Consider the following 13,207-nt stretch of genomic DNA (forward strand, 5'->3'; position numbering starts at 1 on the left):
CTTATTGCCTACTTCATTATTTGCTTGATTGTGAAACGTAGCCTGCTCGGGGAAGTAAACAATAAGCATTTCATTGTGTAGTATTACTATGCATATGAAAATTAATTCTTGAATCTTGAATGTTTTCGAACCACCTCCCTCGAACACACTGGATTGAAATGATTAGGGACATTTCGAGCTCCTGCAGAGCTTGCTAATAAACTAATCATTGAATCAGGTGTGTTGAGGAGAGAAAACCTGAAACCATGTAGGATACAAGCCCTCGAGGTATGCTATATGAAGAGGTTATTGGGGGGGGACTATGTCAAGGTTAAGACTATCACACTTTTTTATTACTTTTTAAAATGTTGTATATGCGATGGGCCACAAATGATCCCCGGACTGCACATAGTTTGGACACCCCTGATTTAAAGATGCAAACAATTCAGTTACATAACAAAATAATAGTAAAACCTCCACTGGGAGATTCCTATGAAGGCATAATTCGGAGTTTTGGAGTATATTAATGTCCTGAAGAAGAGATTACAAAACAGTCACAGGGAGACGTCTTGAACAGTCTTCTAAATACTTTTGCTTTCGTTTTATTGGGTTGGCAGCAGTTAAAAAGCCTCTCAAACCTCATTATTGTTCCACCAAGGTCTTTTATTTCCTACAAGTTCCCACCGTGGCACCGTGACGGTTTTATTTGACATTTTAAAAAGATGAGTCTGGGACTGTTAAAAACATCCACTCCATCACATGCCTGTTAAAAACTGATTGATGAAGCACACCAAATCCCATCATACTATAACTGTGTGAGCAAGGGACATTCTTTTTTTTTTTTTTTTTTTTTTTTAAATAATCCCGTATTGGCAGCACAGCATGTTTTGGTCCTGCGTTTGGGATGACTTCAGATTCCGGGCATAGCGGCGGTTATGTGAGTCACATGAAAGGAAATCAAACACAAGAACAGAGCGCCAAGCGGTATTAGTCACACACACACACACACACACACGCAGTCCTCCGAGAAATTATATGGAATGATATGGGCTTCGGTAGCTGGAAGTAAAGACAACAAATCTCCGATGAAAGACGCTTTAAGCCGTTTGGATACGATTTGTGAAAATAAGCATGGTTAAACACTTAACCCTACAGCTCATACTCTCGTTTTAAACAGCTGCCTTGCCTTCCCAAAACTAAGACATTCTGCTTCCTAACCATCAATCATAAATTGGACTAAAGAAACCCCCCCACTCCGACTTAATTATTCATGTTTGCAATGCAATTCTAGGCCTTGAGATATCTTTACATGCAGAAAAGTGAAACAAGAAAATTAACTTCAAAGGGGCAGCTTGTTGACTCAGCAAGAGGCCAATCACATTGTGCCCTTCTTTGACACCTCCCAAACTTCCAAAAAAGAAAAGATGAGCTCGTTACTGGTGACAGAGAGTATTGGTTGTTATTGGAACATTGACTTTTCAAAACAATGGTAAACCATCAAACCGATTATCAACCCATGCCCACAACATATTGCTCAGGTTAACAGTTTAGAGCAGGGGTGTCCAGACTACGGCCCGAGGGCCATTTCTGGCCCGCCATCCATATTTTTGTAGCCCATGGCTTATACTAAAGATACATTTTGACACAATCCAAAATGTAATTAACTCATTCAATGCCACGGACGTATTTTCACGCTGTTTTTTTTTTTTTTTTTTTTTAAGAGTCCGGACATTCAATCACAGATACTTATGTATTGAGTTACTAACTGAAAATTAATGTCCATAATGTACTTAAGTATCAATTTGATACTAATGTATCTGTGATTGAATGTCCGGACTCTTAAAAAAACATGCGAAAATACGTCCCATTGGCATTGAAAGAGATAAAAAAAATAGCAATAAAAAGGTTTGATGGTGGACAGCGTTAAAAGTGTGAAAAATACAAATTTCCCTCATTATCTTTAACCAAATGCCTTGACAGTTGTGAAGTGCGAAATGCAGAATAAAACTGAATATTATTCTGCAAAAATTTGTTTAGCGTTTTCTATGAACTGCTGGGTTAAAAATTCATAGAATTAAAAAAAAGTGATGAGATTTTAACTTAAGTTTTCCAGCACATTACTTCTCAATGTACAGTGAAAAAAAAACAATTTAAAAAAGTGCAAGAAAGGAAAATGAAAAATTTTACCAAGAGATCCCTTTCTATTGGCTCATACCCATATATAATAATTGCTCGTGTTTTGCATATATTGTCCAATCCTTTATTCTTTGCATCAAAGGCATTTCACATCAAAGGGAAAGCATTGAAAGAAGACACTAAGGAGCTGAAATTTTACCCAGATGGTGACAACGTGCCAAATTTCAACCACTACAAGAAATGTGTCATCCCTTGGCTAAAAAATATTGCAAGAATGATGTGGAAGAAAATGATTACCAGAATTGTTATATTTTTGTTTTCAGATGACATCACGTCGGAAAAGAATCCCTCAAAAATACTCCAATTCAGCCATTCTGCGCCGTAAAAACAAAAACGAGCGCAGGATGTGAAGTCGGAAAAGAGGAAGCCAGCCTGCATTTCACGAAGGCCAGCTCGTGCGTCTCGGCAACGAATCTTTCATCGTGTTGCTTATCTGAAAATAAACGGGATCACTGTGACTATCGCATGACGCTAAAAGCGAGCTAGCGATTCAACTTGCGGAGAGATGAAGAGCAAGCGACGACAGAAATGATCTTTTGGCAAACAGAGATTCATTGTCCCTGTTATGTGCCTTGTGATGAAAACATTTATTGAGACACGCACTATGGAAGTTTTCCTAGTCTGCATGTCAAATGCCTATTAAATCTCTCCCAGAATTTTGCGCTGATGGACTATTTCCAAATTAGTGTTTTTCCCACACAACAGCCCATAATTTTACTATAAGAAATGCTTTTAGAAAATATTAGCATTTTTATTCACGTTAAATAATATACCAAACACATCCCAATAGTTTTGTCCATATAGCAATAGAATACAATACCGCGTATAGAACTTTAGCTTCATTTTTTGGGTGTTTTAAAAAAAAAAAAATCAGTCTCATTTCAGTTGTATTTGTTCATTTGAACGTATGTTTTAATGTTAGTATTTTGCTGATATTTAGTTTTTTGTTTCAATATTAACAAATATTAATTAAAAATAATTCATTGAAAAAAATACCGTAGTAAAAAAAACTTTTTACTCGATAGGTGATTTAAAATTATTTCTACCGTGTGAAATTTTTCATTTTCATTTCATTATTTTTCTTATTAAAAATGTATGGGGAATGTTTTTTTTAACATTTATTTTGTCATTCCCAATTATTTTAAAAATCTTTACTTGTAAACGTTTCATCGATTTTGTATGTTTTAAATAAAATAACAAAGTACAATACAATATATAATATTAAACATGTGTAATTTTTTATTTATTTACGATCATTGATTATTTAAGACCAGGTTTCATGTATACATGAAGATTTTTCATTTTTATTAAGCCAGTCATTTTAAAAAGATACATTTGTAAACATTTATATTTAGCCTATTTTTGAATATTTTAATTTTTTTAAATTGATAATGATTTTAAAATAAATATTTCAAATTAAATGTGTAAAATGATTTTACTCAATGGTTGATTATTTAAAAACATTTTAATGCATATGTGATTTTTTTAAATGATTAAATTAACATTTTTTTTAATTTGTATGGATGAAATGTTTTTTTCTTTTTTATATTTGATCTTTACCATTAATTATGCAATTATTTAAAAAGTGAGTCTTAAAACATTTATATATATATATATATATATATATATATATATATATATATATATATATATATATAATTATATTATTATATTTGTTTATTATTTTATATGTATTTATTATGTATATTATTTTATATTATTTTATTTTGGATACACTTCACGTATTTAAAAACAAATGTATTAAAACCGTCAAATACATATGAATATGGTTTATTTTAAATTAATTAACGAATTAAAATAGTTTGTCTCCTCTTGTTTCTCGCATATTTTAAAGCGCGCATATTTTAAACACCCAGGATGCTGTTACCACCTTCGGACGTCATTCCCCCCGAACAACCCCCCACCTCGCAATACGAAAGGGGACACTGCAGTAACCGTATCCAATGAGGCCCCGACTTTCTCAGAATATGTGGGCCATATCCTAATAATTACTCCCGTCCCGGGTAATTAAATAAAACACACAGCGCCAATTGCAAATAAAGTCAAGGATTGTTGATGTTTAGGGTCAGAGGCGGGTTCAAAATCAAGCCATGCTGAAAGAGTGAAAACATACAAGCCTCCACCTCCTCCCGTAAATCCATCTTCCTTTCTCCCCTCCCTCACTCTCCCGCTCCTTCCTTTTCACCTCATCGTATAAATATCCGCGAGCGGCACCGGGTGAGATCAGTGTAAGCAACCCGCTCACAAGAGAGACTACAGCAACAAAAACCGAGAAACCCCAAAAGCCCAGTTGGGATTTTTACTCATCTATTATGTTCCTCTTACTCTCACTGTGCCTGTTGGGGCTCCTGGCCCCACGGGGTGACGCCCAAGACCGAGCCGCCCTCTGGCGGGGCAACGACCGGAGCGGGCGATGCCAGTACACCTTCACCGTGCCCAGCCCCGCCGAGGCCAGCTGCCCCCAGGCCGGAGGCCCCGAGGTGGACGCCGTCAAGACCAGACTCGCCGTGCTGGAGGCGCTAGTGTCCAGGCTGAGCGGGGGGGCCGCGGGGGCCCCGGCCGCCGATGCCCGGCTCCAGGAGGCCCTGAACCGAGCGGTGGGTGAGAGGAACCTCCTGCAAGGGGAGAAGGAACGGCTAGAGAGGGAGCTGGGGTCACTTCAGAGACGCTTGGAGGAGATGTTGAGAGAAACGGAGAGGCTGAGGAGCAGACCGTGCCCCCCGCAGACCCCAGCCGTGCCAGACAGTGGTCTGATGAGACCTGCTGGTGGTAAGACTCACACGACAGCACGCACTTGTACATAAGATTTTTCCCACCAGGATCAGTGACATCTATTTTTTTTGGACATCGTTCTTATTGCTTTATCTTACCAAGCATATTTTTCAGACTATAAGGCGCACTTAAAAATCGCACCTTATAATCAGGTGACCTGGTGCGACTTATAGTCTGAGAAATTTGGCAAGCCCATGGCTCATTAAATGTCATTGTTTTGTATATGCGACGGGCCACTGAAAAATCGCTGCTGGGGGCCCCAAATGGCCCCTGGACCATAGCTTGGACACCCATGCCCTACATGCATGCTCTGCCCGCTGAGAGTTAATGTTTTAAAGTGAATGTTTGTGTGTAAACAGACACATGGCTCAACTTAGCCCCAGTAGGTCAGCTCACTATTTATGAGCCTTTATGACGGCCGATTCCCTTGGCGTGACGATCGGGGTGCGAAGTACTTTGAGGGGGGTTGAAATGCAATGCACAGCCTGGAAGCGGAGGTTACGCATTCGAGGCTTTTAATGACGCTAGTGAGGGGGGTCGCAAGATCTATAAAAGGAGCCCATGGGGTTAAAGTCGGGTGTTGCGTTAGCAGGGGTCAAAGATCCGTTTAATTACCCCCTTATGTGATTCTGTTTCTCCCCAAAGAACCTTAAATTGGACCTCATACTCATCTGGAAAGTTAAGGGGTACAAATTCAGAGATACAAATTCAGAACTTTATATGTTTTTTGACGAGACAGAAGAAACAGCACTCAATGTTGAACTATATATAAAAAAAAAAAATAGATCCTAATCCTAGAAAGGGGTCTTTGGAAAACCTATTGTGGTAAACAAAGATGGAGGCACATCTGGACCACACTCTTACACACACACACACACACATGCACACAATGGGTATGACAATGTGTTTACCTGCATGCTTGATGAACGGTTCTGTCCATTAACCTCTGATTTGTTTTGCTGTTAGGTTTTCACAACATTTTTTTTCATTTTTCCCATGTCGTGGAGGTCTTTTGCCATCATCACCAATTTCCGGCAGCCATTAAAAACAGGCTATGCGCATCATTAAGCCTCATTGTTTGCGTGCCACTGCACGCAGCCTGCAACGTGTGTTGAACTTTCACTCAACTTGTATGGGAAAGCAATGACGCAAGCCCGGTAGTGCTTAATTGGTATAGCAATATATTACGAAAAAAAGTATCACCATAGATTGGGGAATATTGTATAAAAATTTCTGAGGCATATATATTAACAACCGCATGAAACGTGATAATGAAGATAAAAGTTACAGGAGGAGAATTTTATTTACCTTGTTAGTCAGCTCCTGGATTCGCTTTTCACAATGATAACACGTGGAAACTTTATCGATGTTGCTGTTTCCAGTTGTTCTTGATTGAAGCCGAAATATTTCCAGATGAATGATTTTGCCTTTTTATTGCACACAACTTCGTACTCCCCAATTAGGTCTTGGTCAGCCATTTTTGCTACTTAACTATACGGAACACGCCATGTCTGTGACGTCACTTACGTTGGTGAAGGGAAAAAAACGATGAAAATCTAGTTATAAATTGTTTATCTGACACTTTGTTACATTGAAATATTACAAAAAAATTTATGCAATTAGTTAGAAACTGAATGACGTACGCACGTTGCGTCAATTCGTTTTACAATACGGTATGTTGATACTGTGTATCGATACGTATATGAATATCACCCATTTCTTCAAGTGTTTTCATTTCTGCTCGTCGAGTCAGTGATTTTTATATATTAATTCTAAGTTATTTGTCAGCACTTTAATTTTTAAGTGACACGATCACCTTCTTCTGTCTAAATTTGTTGCAAACTTGCCAAAATGGAGTGATTAAAAAACTGAAATAAGTGTGGCTTAAAGGGGAAGTCAAATAAAAAAAAAATCATAACAATCACATGTTCTATGTGTTCTCAACAATCTAAAGACACCTTCCTGGTTAATATTAAAGATGTGGAATATGAATGAAGAAGCAAAATCTACCCATTCATATCCGACTCAGGGGCGGCCATTTTGCCACTTGCTGTCAACCAAAGATGACATCACAGTTACACAAGGTTCAGGAGTCTCGCCGACGTTTCCGAGCAGAATGCTGCCACTTGTGCATCAATTTCTAGACGAAATAACATTTTTTTAGATCAAGCTTTTGGACAACTACATCGTCTTGGTTGAAACAATTATATAGAAACGTTATCATCCAGCCCTGCTTGATGTAGCTGTGCAGCGAACGGGGGCGCCCCGTGGCGTCCCGGGGTCATGTCTTTCGACTGGCTGTCTCCGCAACAGCTGGGAATGCGCCGTGGAGGCGGCTGTCCACTTCCTGCTGTCACATTCCCCGCTGCCGTTGCCCTCACACGGCCTCTGCGACTCCGAGGTCACTCGTGGCTGTGCTTTTAGTCATCAGTTGTTGTTGTTTTTGTCTGTATTATTGGACAGAATCCTTACATCTACAAAATCAGGAAATTTGAAATGTGTCAAACACTCCACGGTTCAATGCTCAAATGCTAATATACGTTTGACAAATGTTTGTGTTTTTGTGTTCAGGTTCGAACCCGATGTCCCATCTCATGGCGCGTCCCAACAGGCAGGGTGACAGTAGCAGTTTGAGAGGTCAGATGGTCCTAGAATCCAGCGTCAGATGTCACCTTGCCAGTTTTGGCACTTTATGAGTGTGTTTTTGTAACAGATTCAGCGTGGCAACAGGGCTTTCAGGAGCTCAAAGCCGAGGTGACTGAAGTTCCCGCTCCGGAAGAATACACAGGTTAGCGATTGTTGCTGCACAGTTTTTTTGTTTTGTTTTTGTTTTTCTGCCACATTGGTCACAGACATAAAATTGCCACAGATGAAATACCACCTGATAAATCAAATGTGGCTCGTTGGTCTAGGGGTATGATTCTCGCTTCGGGTGCGAGAGGTCCTGGGTTCAACTCCCAGACGAGCCCTACCTTCTTCAATAAGCTACATTTTGTACTCCCACATTTGGCTGAGGTAATTCCGGTCCTCTAGACTTGCGATTGTACGTGTATTTGACGACACGTGATTAAAAAAATTCTTCTGTAGAGCATCAAAAACATGCAGCGTAGAGGTTCTTGAGAGCCGCAGTTGCCAGCTTCTACCGTCAAAAGCTCCTCTATTTGTTGAGTAAAGGAATTGCTGGCTTTATTTTGTTGCTTGTTGGTCTACAGCAGGGGTGTCCAAATCCGGTCCTCAAGGGCCAGAAACCTGCATGTTTTCTAAATTTCTTTCCCTGACACACCTGATTCAAAGATCAAGTCATCAGCAAGTGCAGCGGAAGCCTGTGATGATCCAGATCATTTGAATCAGGTGTGTCAGGGGACGAAACCGGGAAAACATGCAGGACAGCGGCCCTCGAGGACCGAGTTTGGACACCCCTGGTCTCGAGCATCGGTCTCAAACTCCAGTCCTCAAGGGCCGTAATCCTGCATGTTTTCGATGCATCTGATTCCAATTATTAGGTCATCGACATGCTCCGCAGGAGCTTGAAAATTATACCAATCATTTGAATCAGGTGCGTTTAAGAGAGCAGCGTGGAAAACATGCAGGTTTGCGGCAGTCAAGAACTGGAGTTTTAGACTAATGGTCTAGAGAAGGGCTGTCCCAACCTAGTCTTCAAGGGCGGGTATCCTGCATGTTCTCAAGGTTTCTTTCCAGATGATTCAAATGATCAGCTCATCAGCATGCCTGATAAGGATCCTGATCATTTGAATCAGGTGTGTTGGGAAAGAAATCTGGAAAACATGAAGGACTTACGTTGGTGGAGGACAAAAAAGATGTTGAAAATCTAGAAGAAATTGATAGTTATAAATTATTTATCTAACACTTTGTTACATTGAAATATCACAAAAATTGATAAGACTTGGTACACCTGATTCAATTAACCATGATTGGTGTGGTTACTTGAATCGGGCGTACCGGATGAGGGTTACATAGAAAACAGGCTCTCGAGGACCGGATTTGGGCCGCCCCTGTGTAGACCAACAAACCATGAAGCAAAGCCAACAATCCCATCCCACAAATAGAGGTCCTTTTCACAAGGACCAGCGTAGTGAACTCTGGTCTTCAAGAACCACTATCTAAAACGAAGATGCCCATCAATCAGCTGAACTTAAAAATTCTTGGCTCTTGTCAAAGGGGCCACCATATAACAAGCATTGAGGTGGCCCTCAAAACTCTGAGCTGCATTGGGAACTTTTCAGCCCTTGTCACATGGGTCACCACATGACAAGCATTTTTCCTGGTATTGCAGCTTTCGTGTAAATATAATGATGTCAGAGATGCTGCCAAGTCAGGTCCTACCTCCTGTCTGGCCCACAAACATGACACTGACTAATATGACACCCCTGGAAAGTAGCCCCCATGGTGACAGCTATTAATAAAAAGTGTTGCGTTGGGGTCCAGAATAGCAGCATCATGCTAACCGCAGCATGTCTCACTCACATGACTTTTTTGAACAAGAGCTTCTGTCTCCAATCTCTTTGGCCTGAGGGGATCAGGAGGGATCATCACACGTGCACTCAACACGTGCGAGATGGAATTGAAAACTGTGTTGCAAATCCTGCACCTGGCGGGAGAGCGGCGCGGCTCTTCTTCCCGCCAAAGTTTGAGGCCGAGCTCCAGTGCTAACGTTACGACAGATGTCCCCAGAGTGTCAGGCTCTCTCGATGTAGCTAGTAGCTACCGTCTTACTCGTGCACTTTTTACACTTCGCACCAGCTCTAAATATCATAATTTAAAATCAGATGGAATTATGTAGTTGGTTGGTCAATCGGGGTGTTTATTAATTTGGTTAGTGAGTCAGTCAGTTACTTGCTTTTAACCCTTGTGCAGTGTTTTGTCCAACACTTTTACTTCAAATGCATTTGACGCCAAAGAGAAAGCATTGAAAGAAGGCACTAGGGAGCTGAAATTTCACCCATATGGTGACAACATGTTAAAGTTCAACACGGCACAACCACTTGGTTATCACGCTACCAGGAGTGTGACATCCATCGGATTCAATACTGCAAGAAAATGATCCAAAAATGACCAACGCGTAAAAGTATGGCATTTAATTTTTTTTTTCTGCTCCGTCAGTCGTCATTCCTCCATGTCTTGCTTCCCATCCCATGTCCATCCGCCATTTTGAAGCCGAATCAAACTGTAATAGTCCTTGTGTCGTTTACATTTTGTCCATGGTGTATTAAGTGGGGAAAAATATGCGCCGATTTTTGCCTCAGTTGACAACTGTATTTTTTTGTTTTCGTAATAGGTTAAAAATAGTTTGAAAGTAAAATTTTTTAAAAGTTTGCTACAGGTTATTTTGGTAGTGTTACTGTATGGGTCTGTGTCGTCCAGGTTGCGGCGTGGTCGCGTCCGTGTCGGAGCCCGTCACTCACAGGAAGGCCGACAGCATCGCGGGCAAATACGGCGTGTGGATGCAGGACCCCGAGGGCGTGGCCCCGTACAGCTCAAACATGGTTTGGCGCATCGACACGGTCGGCTCTGACGTCAGGCAGCTGTTTGGATACGAAGATATGGAGCAGCTCTCCAAGGGCTTCCCAACCAAGGTGGCTATTCCTTACCTTCGCTAGATGGAAAATTGCTTGACGTTTGCGGTGTGTATTATTCCCAGGAATATTGGCTAAAATTGGAATGGGGGGAAATTTTTGTGTCAAATTTCAATTGTGATTTTTTTTTTAAATCAAATATTTCTAAACTTGGGCCAGAATATACTGGTTTCAGATACTTTCACTTTGAGACATTTTCTCCTAAAAATCTTTAGGTCTGAAAATCCAATTTTGAGATTTATTCATTCAGAAAACTTTGGCTAGAATTTTCAACTGCTTGGGTTCCAAGACTTCTGTTTCCAGAAAATGTTGGTTTAATATTCAAACTGATTTTCACAATGCTTTTTAATTATTTTTTTGCACACCCCTCCCTAGAAAAGAGAAAACATTTCATGCCCTCCCACCACTATCTATAAAAATTGTTTAAGTGTCCCTAAATTATCCTTTTTCAAATTAACCAAAAAGAAAAAAAAAACAATATTAAGTTTACTTTTTTTACAGGCGTTATACAGGTTTCAGGTTAGGCTGAAACAGAAAATAAGTTTTAAAAACTTTTCATACACAAGGCGCATCACATTATAAGGCACATGGAATAGAAGCTACAGTAATGGTGTTGCGTTATGCATCCACTAGATGGAGCTATGCTAAAAGGAACTTCAACAAAGCAATTAGATAGGTTAGTCAAACTTTATTTTAATAATAACAGCTGTTTTATTTTAGTACTATCTGAAGAATAGGGAAAAAAAGAACCCTAACCCAAATAGAATTGACCACGGGGCCAAAATATGACCTTTTTGGATTCCATTTTGAGGCTATTTGTTTTTTTCCCCATGTCGGAGTTTGACTTTTGCGCGGCATCACACAGGTGGTGTTGCTGCCGGAGCCCCTGGAGGGCACGGGCGCCGTCCTGTACCGCGGCTCCCTGTACTACCAGCGGCGTCGCAGCCGCACCCTGATCCGTTTCGACCTAGCGTCGGAGAGCGTGGCGGCGCGGCGCGACCTTCCGCACGCCGGCTTCCACGGCCAATTCCCGTACTCGTGGGGCGGTTACACCGACATCGACCTGGCGGTGGACGAGCGCGGCCTGTGGGCCATCTACTCCACCAGCAAGGCCAAAGGCGCCGTGGTGCTATCCCGACTGGACCCGCATGACTTGCGGGTGACCAAGAGCTGGGAGACCAACATTCGCAAGAACAGCGTAGCCAACGCCTTCCTGGTTTGCGGCCGCCTCTACACCGTGGCGAGCTACGCGGCGGCCAACACCACCGTCAACTACGTGTACGACACGGAGAGTGGCCGCGGGCGTGCCCTGGCCGTCCCCTTCAAAAACAAGTACCGCTACAACAGCATGATCGACTACAACCCCACACAGAAGAAGCTCTTTGCCTGGGACAACTTCCACATGGTCTCCTACGACCTGCGGCTGGGGCGCCCCCCGGCCGAGGCCTAAGTCCCGCCCCCCCTATCCCTTAGAGAAGTGACTTTGGCTCTCTCTACTCGCTTCAAAGACTCAGAGCTTTACTCATTTTGTGCAGTATTTTGTCCAATTCTCTCACATCAAAGGGAAAGTGCTGCAAGGAGACAGCAGGGAGCTGAAATTTCACCCAGACGGTGACAATGTGTCAACGTTCAAAGTGGTATGACCACTCAGTTATTACACTACGAGTAGTGGGCCATCAGGTAAAATACCGCGAGAATGACGTGAAAGAAAATGACCAAAAATGGTCAAAATAGCCTTGAAGGGTTATTAAAGCTTCCCGCTGCCCTCGAAAATTTTATTCTTATAAACGTTATAGCTTACATTTTTACCTGTTGACTTCAGACTTTAACATTTGTTTGTGATTCATCCACCCATCCATTTTCTTAGCAGCTTATCCTCACTATGGTTGCCGGTGTGCTGGAGCCTATCTCAGCTGTCTTTGGGGCAGTGGGCGGGTACACCTTGAACTGGTTGTCAGCCAATCAAATGATGGCCCCTCAAATGATGTTGGTACAACCCTGATGTAAATGTTTAAAAAAAAAAAAAAAAAAAAAAAAAAAAAAAAAAAAAAAAAAAAAAAGAGTGCCATTAATTACCAAGAATTCCAATGAAGTTAATAGGTAAAACTTACAATGTTGGAACGTGAAATACATTAAAAAAAATCACAATAACGAGCAGGCAGGAAGGACAAAGCAGTATCCAGAAAGAGGACTTATTTTTGTATATGATTTATATGATGTTTCAGGAGCTTTTGATTTTGTATGTAAGAGGGACTTTCAGTAACATGATAGCCATTTTCATTGCCCTCACTTTTGTGCCGTTTCGGAGGAAATGCCTTTCCTCCGATCGGCTAGGATGGCTTCATTTTTTTTTTTTGGCGCCACCTGCTGCTTCGGCGTGCACATGTCACGCAACTTGTCACGCAAAATGATTGATTCATTGACGTGTGTACAAATACTAATGTGTACAATATGTGAATAGCTGACATTATCATGATATTGCATGGACACTGTAGTCAGCTAATACATATATATTATGGTACATTGTTCATCTTGAAATAAAAAGGTGTTAAAATTACATTGTGCTATTTCTTAGAGGTAGGTATCAATTCAGATATGACTCATAAGAGCGATTCAATTAGGAGGTATTTTTTCCTAAAAATCAT

At 41.1% G+C, this 13,207-nt stretch overlaps 1 protein-coding gene and 1 non-coding gene across 2 annotated transcripts; both read left to right on the forward strand.

Moving 5' to 3' along the window:
- The first annotated feature begins 4,403 nt into the window (after positions 1-4,403).
- Positions 4,404-13,119, forward strand: myoc (myocilin). Its single transcript, XM_088424971.1, has 5 exons — positions 4,404-4,965; positions 7,540-7,605; positions 7,682-7,756; positions 10,351-10,562; positions 11,428-13,119. Exons 1-5 carry the CDS (start codon positions 4,509-4,511, stop codon positions 12,010-12,012), a joined length of 1,395 nt encoding a protein of 464 aa, XP_088281097.1. The 5' UTR covers positions 4,404-4,508; the 3' UTR covers positions 12,013-13,119.
- On the forward strand, positions 7,866-7,937 carry trnap-cgg (transfer RNA proline (anticodon CGG)). Its single transcript has one exon. It is a non-coding gene; the product is annotated as a tRNA-Pro (tRNA).
- Positions 13,120-13,207: the final 88 nt, after the last annotated feature.

Source organism: Hippichthys cyanospilos, chromosome 10, assembly GCF_059441005.1.
Source record: "Hippichthys cyanospilos isolate Australia breed blue-spotted pipefish chromosome 10, RoL_Hcya_1.0, whole genome shotgun sequence".
Taxonomy (NCBI): Eukaryota; Metazoa; Chordata; class Actinopteri; order Syngnathiformes; family Syngnathidae; genus Hippichthys; species Hippichthys cyanospilos.